Consider the following 18,076-nt stretch of genomic DNA (forward strand, 5'->3'; position numbering starts at 1 on the left):
ACAGTTATTAATTAAGAGCATTCCATGCCAAATTACTATCTTTGCATTTTTATGTTGCGTGACAATCACGAAGATATGGGTCATTGGGGAAGAGAAGGAACATTAGTTAGACAACCATTAGTATAGGAAAGAATTCGATGGAAGATTTTTATAGAACTAGTGGTCCCGACAAACTTCGACTTGCCATAGAGTAAGCTGATGAAAAATGCCATGTAATCTCCAGTACAAAATGAAAGATTACATTTATCCTGGAATTTCCGAACATTCCGAAGATTTTCCTAAACTTTTTATACGCACGAACAACGTTGAAGTCATGCACGAATGCATGTGTGAAAGATTTATACAAATGTGATGACCCGTACTTAAGTCATTTCGTGACATAAAAACACCATTTCATTTTTAATTAGATAGATTCATGGAAAATGTTTGGCAGAGCCCCAGCAAAATTGCCACGAGTAATGTTTTAGGAAATATCTTGAGTATATTCAACGAAAAATGTTAGAAGAGAAGTTTGAGTTCCTTAGAAAATCTTAAATCGATTCTTGTCACATTGATAATGTCCTGGAATATTTTTTTAGAGGCATCTCGAGTGTAATCCCTGAATGAATTCGAGAGGAATTATTTGAAGTCATCTTTTGGAAAATAAGATGTATTGTAAGTTGAGCTGTTAAAAAAATATAGGATGGAATTCAGAAAAAAATCATTGGAATGCTTTACGGAGGAATCTATTGATAATTGTTGGTATGAAACTAACGAACTCATGTTCTAAGCACTCAATTCGATAAAATACATTGAGGAGTTACTGGAATGACTTCTTGAAGATTACATACTACCTTAAGGAAAATCAAAACCAAATCCTGGAAACATGTCTACATGAATCCATAGACAATTTTTAGGGGTATTTCTGTCTGATTCCTTGGAGGAATACTTGCGAGATGCCAGGAGAAATTTGGGAGTCATTCCTCTTATAAGTGCCTGTGAAACCTATTTTTAGGAATTCTTACGTGAACTTTATGGAAACCTTATATCCCGTTGTTTGACTGCCGTTCAATGGGACTTTTACCAATCGAATCTTCCAGCGTTTTCCATTCTGAAATTTTTTAAAGCGTCAATGGACCCATTAGGGTGCAGAGCTACTTGGGCACTCCCAAGATTCACTTTGGCATGAGGGGTTTTTCTCGGCCGAAATGTTTGAAACTTTACTATAAGAAGCATTTCAATGCGACGCATATTGTAGCCAAATACCGTTTTGTCTCAAATTCCGAACACTTGGTTTTTGTATGGCGATGAGGTTGAAATGTTTCGCTGAAATATGTCATCAAATCACCAGGAAATGGCAGTCAATTATAATTCAATTTAATCATCTTCCAATCTGTTTTATACCTCGGGAGTAGTGATGATTCTCTAGTTCGATACCAGTAGAACTATTTCAGATAAATATATTTGCAAAATTATTCATTTGAATACGATTTATTCGTGCTTTTCGGAATTTGAATCAAGGTGTTCGGAATACGAGACAGAATAAACACATTGTTCGGCATTTAAATCAAAATGTTGTTCCATACTTTTAAGTAAAAACAATACTAAACAAGTATAAATAATTATTTTTACCCAACAGATTACAGAAACTCATTGCGAAGAAACTAAAATTTTCATAAATATCAGCTAATTTATGCCTACCAGGTGCATTTGACGTCACTGTTGGCCTTAAGTGTTCGGAATATGAGTCAAAACGGTATGAGCTCTGCAGCTTTCGAAAACCCCCACTACCGAAGTGAATCAAAAGTGCCAAGAATAGGATCCGGTTCCCTACTCTAACAAAAAATTGAACCAAGACGCGTTTCGAGCTCCACTTTGCTAACTGTGACGACCTTCAAAGTTCAACGTTTCATGCAAAAAGCGTAAAGAGGTTGTGTATGATGATCCTTTTACATGAAATTCGTTAATATATTTCTGAGGTCGCTCGACTCCCCCTCTGATGGAAATCCTGGCTACGCTCATGCCTGTACAGCACATTGCATCACGTTAAATAGAGTGCTTATGCATTGTATCAAGGTCGTCGGCAAACCCATAAGTTGGAAAACCGTCATTATTGAGATTTGGGTTCATTCACATATTTCATAACGCTAAAAATGACCATTTTTAACACCCACCCACCCTCTCGTAACGCATTTTGTATGGATTTTTTTCAAATTTTGTATGAGCTGTAACATACCAAGGACACCTACCCACCCCCTTCAGCGTTATGAAATTTGTGAATGGGTCCTTTCCGAATCACTGCTTGGGACAATATCGAAAAGAGATGATGGTTTTGAGGATGTTTACACAAGTGCGGGAGCGTTATTTAATTTGACAACGTCACGTCACATGAACCCAGGGAACCCAGATAGCGTAGCGGAAAACGCGAAGCCATTCAGCAAGACCAAGCTGAGGGTCGAAGGTTCAAATCCCGCCGGTCTAGCATCTTTTTGTTAAGGAAATTTTCTCGACTTCACAGGGTATCCAGCTTATTACGCTAGCCATAAATTTTGAATCACGGTTCGTAGTACTCCCTCAGCAGGTTATCGAGGTTTTGTCGCGGTTAGTGTAGTTTTCGTGTCAGATAATTGTAAGTCATTCAGGAAAGCGTTTGTGTCGTGTGTTTCTACTTCTTGTTTGGTCACCCGATAACCACGCAGCCAGTCAAATATATTCTATCATTGACAACCAGATGGCGTGGGCGGCATACAATATTGGTAGCATACATTGGTAGCAAATGGAGGCCATGGATTATGAATGGATCTTCAACAGTCCAAAGACTGAAATTGGCCATTTGCCCAAGTGATTCCACCAAAGAAAGGTGGAGGAGTGAGTGTGGTGTGTTGGGGACATAGAGCCCCGTGGTTATACCACAGATCCGTGGTTATTCCCAACATTGGGCAAATTCAGTTTCGGCCATCGCTACACCAGGCCGACGACCAGGATGCTACCCGGTGCAGCCAGCCTTTTGTCCAATACGCTCATCCCGTGGTCCAGGTATGGCGGCAAAGGTCGCAGGAAACCACGGATCGAGCAGGAACAGCGAGGACATCGGAAGAGGGGCCCCAAAGGAGTAAGAAGCAAGAAAAGGTCAGAATAGTCCTTAAGAAAAGGGGTGAAGTAGAGTTGAAGATAGATTGCGAAGCTAGAGAAGGGAACAGTGCGAGAGAGAGAGAATAAGTATAAGAAGAAGAAGAATAAACAGGAGTGTGAAAAAGCCAACTCAAGTGTTTTCCTGAATTCCGCGAAACAGCAAGGATAAGCGTACCGACCCTTGAGATGAGGGATTATACAGAGTCTCGTTAGCCGTTGGAAAGGGGCAACTTCTGTGAACCCTCCCTAAGCTGACTGTAGCTGCCGGTGATGAGCCGTGAGTTACACATCATACAGCTACAAGGTAGTAACTTAGTTTAATACGTATGCACACTGTAATTGTAAGTGGTTTTTACAATTGTATTCTTAAAGCTTGTGTTGTTTTTAATTTTTAAACTCTCCAGGGAGTTTGATAGAAAACAAAAATATCTGGTAATTACTACTATAACAACAAATACCAAATTCTAGCCTTTTTAAATCAAACTGAAAGTATTGTGTCAACAGTTTGAAAATCCTTCAGATATATTCTAACCTTTTTTTGGTGCAGCATCTGAAATACCAAAACTATTACGATTACTTTAGCATTTTGTCGAGTTTACAAATTCATGACTTATAAAGATCATGTAGCAAACTAGGGGCCTTCCTTAGCCGCGTGGTTAGAGTCCGCGGCTACAAAGCAAAGCCATGCTGAAAGTGTCTGGGTTGGTCCAGGATCTTTTCGTAATGGAAATTTCCTTGACTTCCCTGGGCATAAAGTATCATCGTACCTGCCACACGATATACGAATGCGAAAATGGCAACTTAGGCAAAGAAAGCTCTCAGTTCTCAGTTAATAACTGTGGAAGTGCTCATAAGAACACTAAGCTGAGTAGCCGGCTTTGTCCCAGTGGGGACGTAATGCCAAGTAGTAGAAGAAGAAGCAAACCATGAGAGAAGGGTGTTCATTCAACAAAAATGTGACTCAGATTTGTTCATTAGAAATATGAACACTGCAATAGTAAATCAATCGGATTATTTACAAAGTCATCCAAAAACTTAGTAAAAAAAAAATATTAGGATGTTACCACATATTTGATCATAAAATCTTCACAATGAAAACAGAATTCATTTTTGACCTTTGGACTTGATTTTCTAGATTTCCAAATCTGTAAGATGTGACAATTAGTCTTCTTCTGGCAGTTTAGTTTTGGAATGCTGATATGTTTTCGATCTAGCGCAACAATTATGGCAAATTGCTGCGCTCAGCGATTGTTCTCGAAACCATTCTCATTGTTGAAAAATTCCAGTAAATCGGGATAATGCGTCCCAACCGGGCAATATGCCCCACTTCATTTTCAAGAGATTGAGGCTTATTTTACACGTAAATATGATTAAAAACTTTAAATATTCGCGAAAAAGTGATGTTGTGCGTATTAGTGCTTTGAGAAGTATAAATAACTAATAGAAATTCCAAAAATCTCGAAAACCAGGTTTTTGGCGTGCGATAAGCCAGCTTCATTGTAAATGAGGCCCATTCTTTACTATTGAACTTATTACAAAAACTTTAATAGGAAGACGAATGCTAATGGACCCTTTTAAACCTAACAAGTGGTGGATTTGTCTTTGGAAACATTTCTACAACGCTGTGGAACTTTTTTTATACGGGAGGGGCATATTGCCCTGAATGTTATACCATTTTTAGAAGCTATCTGATAAGAGAAAGTTACATGCAGATGCAGAGTATAACCAACTAAATAAACAACACCTTCCTTGACATAAAAAAAAAACTATAGAAGTAATGCATTTGCTATTGCGATAGAGAATTTTTTCCTTAAGGGGGGCGTCGTATCATACCTTTTAACCTTATTTAAAGTACAGCACAGAAGAAGAGCGGATGAACGGCATCACTCCAATGTATTGTTATCTTTCTTAATTCATTTTACTATGCAAAAAAACAAAACATACTTAAAATCTTTAGCTCGGTTTTTTTTAATCAAAAATATTTTCTCAAGAAGTATTTTGAAATTTGCAAAACCCCCCACCTACAACCAAATCCTGGTTGCGCTACTGCACGCTTCAAAATGCTTAAGATTTTCTTTTCTTTTAAAATAATTCCTACCTACCAGCGATTTCTCGTGTTGTAACTGGTCTTGATATATTTTGGTCCCGACTGATATAGGGCGGTGACACCCGCTTACTCGTAGCCATGTGGGAAAGTGCTATTTTCTGATGCCGGTCGTAGTTAGGGAACTTTCAAGAATCTCACTGCAGATCGGCAGCTGTGTGGGCGTCTCAACGAAATTTCACACCAGCTTTGGCTTTTTGGGTCGGCTGAGGAATATGTACTTCAAAGATGTCCCGGCCCATCTGCTTGTGCTTCTTTTCAGACTCATTGGAGTATCGAATATCGACATTTAGGTCTGTAAATTTGACAGTCAGGGTATCCAGAAGTGAATTTCAAAGAGAGATTTGTAGTCTTGAAGACAAAATCTGTTATTTCAACGACATTTACACAAATCGGCTCTTTACCTACGCTCGTGTCCTTTCATCTAATCAAAATATCCCGGCGATTTACCATTCCTATGAAGAAATGGGCTAGGAAAACTGGAAGCAAGACGTAGAGGAGGGGAATATCAACTTAAAAAACTTATCGTTCCTTAACTGTCCCAAGATCTCCAACCAACGTTGAAGGAAATAAAATAAGATGTTTGCACAAATAATTTTAAGTTGGTTTTGTTATCCTTTATTTGAGAATCTATGAGAATATTATTTAGGTGGTGAAAGTTGAGCAAGCCATTTTAAAGTCAATATAGTATACCGTGGTGCTAATCAAAAGTAATCGAAACTCCTTCTCGAGAAACCTACAGTTTTTGCCTTACCGGTCGAAAATATTCTCATACATAGGAGAAGGTATCGACCGTGATTGTTTTTATTTTAATTGTTTTATGGCTTTAGCGGTCATGTGACTCAAAGCTAAAGGGAGTCAATAGAAGCAAATGATGGAAATGAATAGGTGGATAGGCGTCGCAAGGGAGCGACAAGATTGAAATTTAATTAGGTGGTGAAAGTTGAGCAAGCCATTTTAAAGTCAGTAAGCATCGAAGCGTCCTGTATTTTGCCTAGCTTCTCTACTGGAAAAGGGTTGGTGTTGGTAGCAAAGCTCAAAGCTTTGAGCCAACCCTTTTCCAGTAGAGAAGCTAGGCAAAATACAGGACGCTTCGATGCTTACTGACTTTAAAATGGCTTGCTCAACTTTCACCACCTAATTAAATTTCAATCTTGTCGCTCCCTTGCGACGCCTATCCACCTATTCATTTCCATCATTTGCTTCTATTGACTCCCTTTAGCTTTGAGTCACATGACCGCTAAAGCCATAAAACAATTAAAATAAAAACAATCACGGTCGATACCTTCTCCTATGTATGAGAATATTTTCGACCGGTAAGGCAAAAACTGTAGGTTTCTCGAGAAGGAGTTTCGATTACTTTTGATTAGCACCACGGTATACTGTATTGAGAAGGTGATATGTTCCGAAAACTAACAGCTACTTGACGACGTCATTCCTATCCATCTCAAACAAATTAAACAAAAATGATCTAGTGGTTAGGATGGTATAAGGTACGATAGGAGTGACGTCTCATTTTTACAATCAAATTCGATGTTTACACCAGTAAAGAGCCTGCCTTGTTAATTTTTATGCCATGGATTAGCCCATAAGATGTGTAACTAGATTATTATTATCTTTATTAAAGAGACTTTCAGCTCAGATCGTGGCTGGTTCGTCTCTGGAAGAAAAAGGGAGAGGGCTTCGCAATGAGGGGCCCCCCTATCATACAGTTTCATAGTTTAGTTACAATTACAAAGGATATTCTTATAAAATCGATATACAACACATTAACACAAAATCGTAGCTTAGTTGATCCGTATGATGAATGGTGTGGATATTTTATGTTGGTTCTGTGTTTTGGGGCTCAAATGGCCCGGTGTAACCCGCCATCTTTGATGAATGAAATTAGTGCTGTTTCTCTGGCTGGGTCGTTCGCAAGGATGTCTCTTATGTTGTTTGATATATCATAGCGATCTCGTATTCCCTGGTAGAATGGACAGTTGACTAGTAGGTGTTCCACCGTCATGGTTATGTTGCATGTTGAACATATTCTGCGAAAAGGCCCCGTGGATCCCATATTGTGCGTAGCGTGAGTATGTCCAACTCGTAGGCGAGAAAGTATCAGTTGATCGTGGCGATTGGTAGTGTCGGTCCATTGTGTAATTTCTCCCTTAATTTTGCGTATGAAGGGTTGTCTCACATTGGCCCATTCTTGAGCCCATGCTACGCGGATTGTAGACTTTAACCAGTGTTTCAGATCCGCACCTGGTGTCAACCTGGTAAACATGCGACCGGTTCGTCCTATGGCAGCGAGGTGATCTGCTTCTACATAGCCTTGGATACCACAGTGGCCGGGTGCCCAAAGGAAAACGGTTCTTGCGGGACAGTCCTTCTGAATAGCTTGAATCCATGGGTGCTGGGTTGTTGGAGAGTTGATCGTAGATAGGACGCTTGCTGAATCGGAGATTACGCAAATTGGTTTGGATGCTGGTGTTGTAATGGCCAACAGTATTGCAGCAGCCTCAGCAGAAAACACTGAGCACTGATTGGGGAGCTGGAAAAAGTGGCTGCTGTCCGTATCGGTAACACCAAAACCGGTTCTCCCCCTGGTCTTGGAACCATCAGTGTAGCGGAGTTGGTGAGTATAATATTTTCTAGCTAACAATTCGGTGACATGTGAGCGCATAGCAATGGAGTTATCTCCTGCACGGAAGCGATTCGCGATGGAAAGATCAACATGTAGGTTTGCAGCGTCCCACCTTCTGGCTCCAACCCAGTGGACCTGCTCAACCGGGGGGAGTTCTAAATGGGCCAGATTTGCGAGGGCTCTATTCGCCTCTCTGAGGAGAAAGACCTCGTGGTCTCCCGTGGTTTTTTCGAGGTAGCCGATTGTTCGGCAGCACAAAGTCTCCACCATTTGGTACCGAAAAGGAAGCACACCTAGTTCTACGCAAGCTGCATCTGCTGGTGTGGATGGGAGCAAACTTGAAATAATTCTTATGCTTTGGTTGTACGTAGGGCCAAGTTGAGATAAAATGAGGGAATCTTCAGCTAGGCAGAACAGCTCAATACCGTAAAGTAGTCGACTATTTACGATTGCTTTAGATACTTTAAGGAGGGTTCCTCGATTACTACTACGGTGTGGTTTTGAAAGAGTGCGGAGAATGTTCAGTCTGGTTTGGCAATTCTTTTTGGTATCGCGCAAGTGGTCCTCAAATCTCAGCTCGCGGTCCAATCGTATTTCAAGTATAACAACAGTTTTCTTCATTGGGATTGGAGACCCGTTTGTCTTCACAGGCGATGATAGCATTCGATGACGATAGCGGCAGATGTGGGATATTACACTTTTTTCAGCGGACAGCTTAAAACCAGAGTGGAGAGCCCATCTAGCAACTGCAGTGACTGCAGCCTGGAGTTTCCGTCGGATAAACTTAAGAGTACGACCCACAACGAGCAAGACAATATCGTCCGCATATACAAATATGTATATCTCTTTTGGGAGAGAATCAAAAACGCTATTCATCAAAACTAGAAAGATAGTCACTGCAATTACGGATCCTTGTGGGACCCCGGTTTCTTCCTTCCGAGTTGAAGAGGAGTGGTTTCCAATGATCACTTGGAATGTCCTGTCGCTTAAAAAGTTTTTCAGGAAATGGAGAATGTGGCCACTTAAGCCCCATTCGGACAATTGATTGATGGCTTTTGGAGTCCAGGCGCGATTATACGCTTTTGCCAGATCTAAGGAAGCGATATCGACATGAAGCTCTTTGTTCATGGCATCCTGGAGAACATCTCCCTGCCCAGTGAAGTACGTTCCTGTTCCGTGACCTGGTCGAAACGCATGTTGACGATGGTCAAGAAGCTGGTTATCCTCCAAGAATCGACTCAGTCGGCGGTTTACCATTCGCTCAAGAATTTTACTAGCACAGCAGGTGAGTGAGATCGGCCGGAAATCACTTGGTGATTTAGTAACTTTTCCTACCTTGGGGATTGGGACCACCAGGCTATGGGTCCAACTCTTGGGAAGAGTGTTCTCGGCCCACGTTTTGTTTAGAAGCTCAAGAAAAGTAGCTTTTGAGTTAATGGATAGGTTTTGAAACATCGGGTAACCGAGCTCATCTGGGCCAGCTGACTTGCCCTTACTGCGACGTAGAGCGAAGTTCAGTTCTTCCAGGCGGAATGGGGAGTTAATAGGGAGAGGAACAGCAGTGTCTTCTGGAATAGCTATGTTTTGAATGCTATTAATGGATACGTGATTGCGCCGAATGAAGTTGTTGTCGTATTGACCCAATGAAGAGAGTGATTCGAAGTAATCTGCTAGCTTGTTGGCTATTAAATGCGGATCGCGGGTAAGGCCTCCCGCTACTTGTAGGGTCATGCCTGTTGCTCTTCGTTTGCCACTCAACGCGTTGACTCGGTTCCACAGGTCAGAGGATGTTTGGTTTGCGTTGATCCCCTCCAAGAAGTCTTCCCAGGACTTCCGCTTTGCTTCTCGGATAAGTTGACGACATTCGTTTCGTTTCTTGCGGTAGACTTCATCAGCGTGGTCTTTATTCGGGTGGTCTTTGGGCAATCGTTTAGCTGCACGGAGAGTTTTTCTTCTTTCTTTTATTATTTTTTTTACATCTGGAGACCACCACGGAAGCGATTTTCGGCCACTGTTCCCTTTTGTTCGAGGGATGGTAGATGAAGCCGCGTGGTGAACAGCATTCAGAAAATCATCGATGTTGTTCGGATTCATATCTGCTACTGTCGTGTCTAAGGTTTCTTGGAATTGGGACCAATTTGCCTGGTCATACTTCCAGCGGGGGCGGCGTGTAATCGCCACTGGTTGTTCGTCAAAGCGGATTGTAATCGGATGGTGGTCACTACCCAAAGGGTCTTCTCCGGCTGTCCAGGAAAGTCGGTTGATTATATTCACACTAGCTAAGCTGATATCAACAGTAGATTGTGTATCCCCTCTAGTAAAGGTTACAGCTCCGTCGTTAAGAACTACCAGATCAAGCGATTCTGCAATTCTCATGATAAGCGAACCACGAGCGTTGGAAGAAGGGCTACCCCATTCTGTGTGATGACCATTAGTGTCCCATAGGATCAGGCTTGGTGTATCCAAGCTTTTTAATATATCCATGAGTTGAGTTTCGAGATTCGGTACGTTTCCATTAGGCAGATATCCCGAGATAACTGTCAGGGGGAAGGGGTAATCAAGTCTCACGCCTACTATTGGTAAATCGGTATCCAATGGGATAGAAGAGTGGGGGACAGATGACAGAATACCGATAGCAGCCGAGTGATAGACGTTTTCGTTACATTTAAGGGTCCACTTATATTGCCCCCTCAAAGAGCGGTTTAGTCCATCGGTGCTGATCCTGTGGGGTTCTTGAATGGCAAGGATAATTGGTTGCTGATCACGGATAAGTAATTCGAGGTCCCCGATGTTGTTGTAAAAGCCATTCATGTTCCATTGGATGGCCAGCGGAGCTTTGGTAGTAAGCCTGCTTGAGTTGTCTCGAGGTAGTCGAGTAGGAGAATTTGTTGTCAGGATTGATGATTCCGCGATAGATAGGCGAGTACCAGCTTCAGGTAAACGTGGAGTCCTGATGAGACTTGGTGCTTCGGACGATTCTTCTTGGTTGACATGTTGTGATTCGTGGAGAGGCGAGCTAGAACGTCCCGCTGTTGGAAAAGGAGTTCTCGTATGCTTGAATTGTATTAAGTCGTATAATGCTGCATTGGTTCTAGCACTTTCAGGCAAGGCTCTTCTTTGTGGATATCGGCCAGATGCCGATGGAGTAGTACTACAGCGTTTCCAGGATTGTTTCTTAACAGGATTGGATGCCGGCTTTTTTGAAGTCTTGAGTCCCGCGTTGTCCTCAGGGGGATAGGAGTTTCCTCCCTTGTCCGTCCCTCTTCCGGCCGCTACGGAGTGTCGGGGGTTGTCCGCCAGTTCCGGTGTGGTCATGACTTCCGCACTGACGGAGCCTCGACTGCTCGGTAGCTCCGCCGGGGAAGTTGAAGGGGTGGAAAGTTGACTGTCGTAGATGGATGCCAAGTTAAAGATGCTGTTGGTGGTTGATGTTGTTGGTGTGTGAGTAGATACTAGACTAGTTTCCAGATCTATACTACGGTTGATGGCTTCAATTCTGCTTCGATGGGGCAACATTGAAGTTTGTCGTTGGTGGTTCTGTTGATCTTATGAAGAATCGAGGGAAAACTAGTCTTACTGCCGAAACATTTACGTGTCGGATATGTAACCGGATGCGTTTAGCATCGGTTCGTCCCCTGAAGAGAAATCCATGTGGACAGTGTGCGAGGGGGACTCCGGAGCAGGATCTGTACGTTCAGGAGTGGCTGATGGCGAAGGGCGATTTTTGGTGCGTTTATTGAGAGATTCAAAACTGTCAGTTTTATCCACTTTCTTCTTCGTACCTTTGTTAGAGCTTTTGGTGGAATTCGACTCTTGGTTTTTTGTAGTTCGCTTCTTGGTGGAGCGGTCGGTAGAAAGATTATCGGCGGTTCTTTTTGGGATGTATATGTCTCGAATCGTGGCAATTTCCCTGTCTTTTCTGGCAAGAGCAGACTCAAGAGAACGAATCTTGTCGACTAGGTCCTGAATCGTACCATGTTCCTTCACCAGATTTAGTCTGTCTTGCGGTGTGGCCTTAAGCGCTGCTTGGAGTTTTTCAATTTGGGCATCTTTATTTCGGACTTCTGTAATCAGCGCTTCGATTTTGTTATCCTTGGTTTTCATGTCCTTTAGCACGTTGTCCAGTTTAGACGAGAGCTCAGCGTAACGTTGATCGTTGCCAGCGGCTACGACGGAAGCCATTGATTTTGAGCTGTGATTCAAATCGTATTGACGTTTGGCTGCTGGATACGAAACTCCCATATCCACTCGCAAGTGTTGAATCTCCTCTTCTTTCGTATAAGTGGGGCACTTGCGGCTTGAGAGTGGGTGGTCGATAGTGTTGCATCGTTTGCAGAAAGCAGCAGCAGTACACGGATTGTCTTTGTCGATCACATGTTTTTCGGAGCAGAGGCCACAAGTCGGGTTGTTAAGCTGAGTGCAACGAGCGCGGGTGTGCCCAAATTCCCAGCAGCAGTAGCAAAGCATTGGTGAAGGGTAGAATAGGCGGGTTCGACAGCGGATCCAACCGATGTGCACATATTGGGGTACGGTGGTGCCTTGGATGGTCAAAATGATGGTGGGTGTATTGATGCGTGTTTCGCCGTGAGATTTGGTGATCCTGCGTATTTCCTTCACGCCTTGTGGTTGCAGTTCCTCGAGTAGTTCCTTGTCCGAGTAGTTACACGACTCACTGCAGCTAATGACGCACTTGGATACGTTGAGGATTGGGTGCTCCACGATTCTAATCGGGAATCCGTTCGCAAGCTGAGACATTCTTTTCAATTTCTCCACATGAGCAGTATTCCTTAGCTTCAAGACATACGAAGTGCCTCTCGCTTCAGGATAAGCTCCCTCCACCTTCGCTCCCAAGTAGCTTTCTACTGACTTCCTGAGAAGTATAGGTGCTGGGGGAAGAGTACCTTCCACGGCTTCCATCCTTAGCATTACCATTTGACCGAGGTTACCATCCGGATCTCCCCATTCAGGGAAGAGGGGTCTTGTGAATTCTCCATTCCGACGATTAGCTGGACCCGTATCCCAGATGGGGAAAGGGTTAGTCCCCGACAGCATGTCGGGAACTGGTAGACCACTTATTGTTCACCAGCTCGAAAGAGAAAACAAGTTTCACAGCACGAGATGCCACTCACTAGGCGGTATTTTTGCTTAGCTGCAGACAATGGCAATCAGCTCTATTGTTTGATTTCCACACAGCGCTCTGAAATCAAAAGCTTGATCCGAGGCTACAGCACAATTAATATTTGATATTACGCTCTAAATGCTATCAAAACTACTCAAGCAGACACTATTTAGGACTGGCTCAAAATGGAGCGAAGATAAACCGACGAGAGGTAATTTATTACCACCAACGCGACGAATAATCAAGCGATATACGAGAACGGTTTCAACGCGACCGTTCGCTGCTATAGTTAGCTGTCTACGGTGTAACTAGATATCCCTGTCAACCATTCATCATTTCTTCACCAATTAAAATCATCTGGCCCGTTCTTCACGAAAACTATATGATATTTTGTATCAGATACCAGTTGTCTCAAAGGTCGGTATCGACCACGCTTTTAAATTATATATTTGCCGGTGTTGAAGTATCTTGATTATCTGATACAAATTAAGTTTGGGAGTAGTTGGAGAAAATAAGTGTAAAGTAAAACATTCACAACAAACAATGGCATGTTGCTACAGCTGGATACTTTGGTATTTGGGCCAGGGCTATGTTGATGTGAATGTCGAAAAAGTGCATTTGATGCAAATTGATGTACATTTGATGTGAACTAAAGAAGTGATCCACTCCTTGATTGTAGCTAAATTCACAAACTGAATAGAAATTTCAAATTACAAAATACGAAGTCCCGTCTGAACTTATATGTATGCTAGTGCTTTGACAAAGCACGATTCGATTTGCCTTCGGTTACGATGGCTTTCTCGAGCGAGCCTATCAAAACTGCAAAATATAACTATGTGGGGTCGGGTCAATTGAAATAGTAGTTTACGAAACAAGTTGCAGAATGATGATTTTTACAGCACGAAATTTATCCTACGAGGCTTGCCGTGTAGGATAATTACGACGAGTGCTGTCAAAAACGAGTTCAGCAACGAGTTACGTACAACATTTTTTGCAATTTCGTAGAAGACCACTTGAGGGTATCAGAAATTATATCGGAATGCTTTCACCATTATTTTACAATTTCTGAAAAAATGTTGTGTTATGATTCATTACGCAACTCAAAACAGTTGCGTAATGAGAAAGCGTTGCATAATGAATCATTACAGCACTGGTTTCAGTTGCGCAATGATTATTCCCGCACTGCATACTTCAGTGCAGGAAAGTAGGCCGTTTCATGACAGATTGGCGTGATGGAAAACAGCCTATTACGATGAGAAAATGCAAAAAAGTAGATTAAGGTCCTGAGGACGCTGAGGGCGCTTTCTATGAACATTAGAAATCAGAGATGCAAGGGAGAAATTTATTTCCTTACAAGGATAGTTCATTAGTGAAGGCAGCTAGTTTCTCTTCAAAGCTCTGAGTTAGTTGCGGTCTCTAGCCAATACTTATATTTGTATTTATCTAAATGTATTATTTCGGTATCCGATGATTGGAAGAAGCAGAAAACGTGCGGTGTACACTTCCATAGCTAGCTCAAAGCGCATTGCTTCTGTTCAAAAAGTGTAATTATCCGCTTTTGTAGATATTCCAAAATCATAAAATGATTAGCCTTTCAACAACACCGACTATCGGAAACGAATGGCTGAGTGATAGGACCCTATTACTGCCTTTATACGCATAATTGTCCCATGTTACTTTTGGTGCATTTTGAATTTTGGTCATCAAACAGTTTATTTTCACGTATAGTTTTAGAAAACACTTACCAAAAATTTACTTTGTTCGGAAACTCAATGAAAAGCAAGCCAAGTCAATTTGTCCCACTGTTGAATTTCCACGCATAACTGTCCCACTACTGTATTTCTACACATAACTGTCACACTATACAATTCGCTGCGCAAATCTCGAACAAAATACTCAGTTGTCAGTTTTGAATTAGTTGGTGTTTGGGAAAATCGTTTTAAAGATCTTCTTACGTTGGCTTTACATCTTTACATCCCAGACTGTTTTATGTGTTTGTATTATCGGGATACATTCATTACTCATGCGAGTCTGACGTCAAATTTGATTGAAATTTTCAATATCAAAATATTATTTCCCATTTAATCACAAAAATTATCAATTTGTTTGAACCGCCGTCATCGATAAGAAATTTACCGTAATTTTGGATTCATCACGAGGAGTACTGAAATAATCCCACTTGAAGAATCAGTAACCACTTTAATTTCGACTCCATTTTAATGAATTTGCAAATCAAGTCTACAAGTGGTTCAAATGTATTTGAATTACTTGGCTACATGTCTAATTGTTCTAAATTCCCGGTTCCCTGGGGGAAATGACCTCTGAACTGTCGGTTCTGAAACCTAGCTGGCAACATCAAACTTCATAAATTCTAAAGAAGGGTAATTCAAAGGTTCCTGGATGACTTGATAACATGCCAGGTTGTTTTGGATATCCTGTTCCCCAAAGGAAGTAGCCATTATATTGGCGGTCTTGAGACCTATCTTGCAACTTATCAAACTTGATGAAGTCAAGAAGAAGTCAAAGTCAAGCCAAAAGAAGAATAAGATGACCTGGCCACATACTGGGTTATTCCGCATAGTTGGCTCTTAGGTGCAAGTGGCAAATATGTTGGTGGTTCTAAAACTTAATTTGCGATGTATCAAATATCATGATATTGCAAACAAAGTCCATAGAAATGTCAAATCGTATGAAGATTTGTGTCGTGAATTTTGAGTTTAATATTTACTCCGCAGAATAACCTAGAATTCACAGATGAGTTTCTGTCAAGCCTGCAGCTGGAAGAGTCGATTTAGAATTTGTTTACAACTTATAAACTCTCTAACCTACTCATCCACTCTTTCTTTCACTAACTTATACATTTTCTCATTATCACACATACAGAAAACTTTGCTTTCCATCCCAAACTATAAAATCGTATTTCTTCACTTCCCCACACATGGCTCCGTTTGGCACATATTACTTGAGCCTTCATTAGGTGCCTCAACATAGTCTTGAGGATATACGTCCTCTACATTCGGTACAATCTATACGTAAGAATGGTCATCTACAGCAGTATGCTTAGCACAAAATTGGTCACTACTATCAGTGGGACTGTTATGCGTAGACATTCAGCAAAACCCCCGTATTTCTTGGCATAACAGTCCCACTTTGAATTTCATATATAAATTTACTTTATTCCCATAATACAAACTCTTGACTCTAATAAACACGCTATTCTTTATACTATTGTGAAGATTTTAATTTAATTTACCACACACCTGGTCAATATGAGGCCTAAATGTGTTAAAATCTTTAAACGCGTTTTTCTCGATTGCATATTTTGGAACATGGGACAGTTATGCGTATAACGGCAGTATTGGAGTCCCGTTATCCAATAATTTACTGAAATTCGTGCACATCGGGTGTCTTCTGATGAATCCTAATCAATGATTACCTAAAATAATGAAACATAATTCAAGAGTATTAAAAATATGATTGATGTAAATAAGAAATTGAATACGAAGATGTTATAGCTGCATATCAAATCAGGTCAAAATTAATGAAAGGTCAATCAACAAAATCAAATCATTGCCTACTAAGACTTCTCTATAACATCTGTAGGCAATAAATGTCAAAATCAAATCACCCCTTGTCGTTTTATATCCAGCGTAAAAAAGCTGAATAACGTTTCTTCGTACCTGCCACACGATGTACACTTGCAAAATGGTAAATTGTCAGGAAAGCTCTATGTTAATAACTGTTTAAGTGCTGATAAGAACACTGCTGAGAAGCAAACTCTGTCCCAGTTAGAATGCGTAATACCAGATAGAAGAAAACGTCATACGAACGTCACGTGAAATTTGATAATTTACAAACAATCTACCTCGTTTCCCCGATCCCTCAATGTCATAAATTTTATAAGGATACTTTTAAAATATTGTATAGATCGTCATGCTTACCTGCACCCCCCCTTCCCCGCTAAAAGCTTAGCGTAATTTATAGACAATCCCAGTGGATAGTTAAATCAAATTCCAAATACCAACCTGGAAGCACTGCGGTTGCACGGGGAGTCCAAACACGGCATTGTAGTTGTTCGGAGTGTAGCAGTGATCTATGAACATATTACCGGGATATGTACCAGGTGTATCATCTTCAGAAGTGTCACTACTCCTTCTTTCCATATACTTCATGTAGTTCACGAAAGCCTTGCTGTTATTGTTATTATTGCTGCTGTGATTACCGTTAATGTAGGTCGGATACGATCGCTTCGAAAAGTTACCCGAAGGAGGCGATCGCGACCCCTGCGAATCCTCGCCATTTTCACCCCAAATGCTGTCCTCCGAGCAAATGCTGAACTGTTCCACGTTTCCTTTCGCGTTGGTGTTGTAGTTCTTGATCAAATTGCCCCAGGTCTTCTTGATGGGATCGTGGCCGGAGTTCTTGAGCTTACGACGCCAGTTGGCAAACCAATTGCAGATCTGCGTATAGGTTAGACCGGTTTCGTAGGCCAGTTGCTTCTTTTCCTCCCGGTTGGGGTAGGGATTCTCGCGTCGGCGAACAAGCCAATCCTTGAGCATGCGTTTGATCTCTGGCGTGAAGAGCCGCTTGATTGGTCGGTGGATATCCCCAGGTGGCCATACTTTCCTGAGGGAAAAATATAAAAGCAACGAACGGCAAACGATCATCAGTGTATACCAAGAGTGAGATGTAATCATGGTAGTTCAACAAACCGAGCAGCAAACAAAACACAGTTTAGTAAGAGTATCACATTTCAGAGCAACCTGTTTCATATTCGAGTCTCTGTGTGTTTGATCATTGAGAGTGAATTTCACGCCAGCAGCAAATGTGTTAGTGGATGTGATCGTGAAATGATCACGCATGCGTCGAGCGAAAAACAGCAATGTTTTCAGTCGTGTTTTCCCGACTCGTGACATACCAGTACAATCAAATTTTCTTGTGAGAAGAGAAACATGCAAAAATTACATGATACGTGTTGGATTTGATGATTGTGTCTAAAATTAAGTCAGGGCAAACAGACATATAGGTTCGATCCGTTAGATTAAGTTAGTATTGCGGCAAAACAAGGGCAACGCGCAGCGAAGGATTAAGACGCTCAACCGTTTGAACTAAC

General features: G+C 41.6%; 1 protein-coding gene across 3 annotated transcripts in view; it reads right to left on the reverse strand.

The window, feature by feature from the left end:
- Positions 1-18,076, reverse strand: part of LOC5571949 — a 30,846-nt gene that overhangs the window by 1,041 nt on the left and 11,729 nt on the right. For all 3 annotated transcript variants that reach the window (XM_021844750.1, XM_021844751.1, XM_021844749.1), the window contains one exon: positions 16,989-17,589. In XM_021844750.1, the coding sequence (XP_021700442.1) occupies positions 16,989-17,589 (601 nt within the window). The remainder of the gene's footprint in view (positions 1-16,988; positions 17,590-18,076) is intronic.

The sequence above is a fragment of the Aedes aegypti genome, chromosome 2, assembly GCF_002204515.2.
Source record: "Aedes aegypti strain LVP_AGWG chromosome 2, AaegL5.0 Primary Assembly, whole genome shotgun sequence".
Taxonomy (NCBI): domain Eukaryota; kingdom Metazoa; phylum Arthropoda; class Insecta; order Diptera; family Culicidae; genus Aedes; species Aedes aegypti.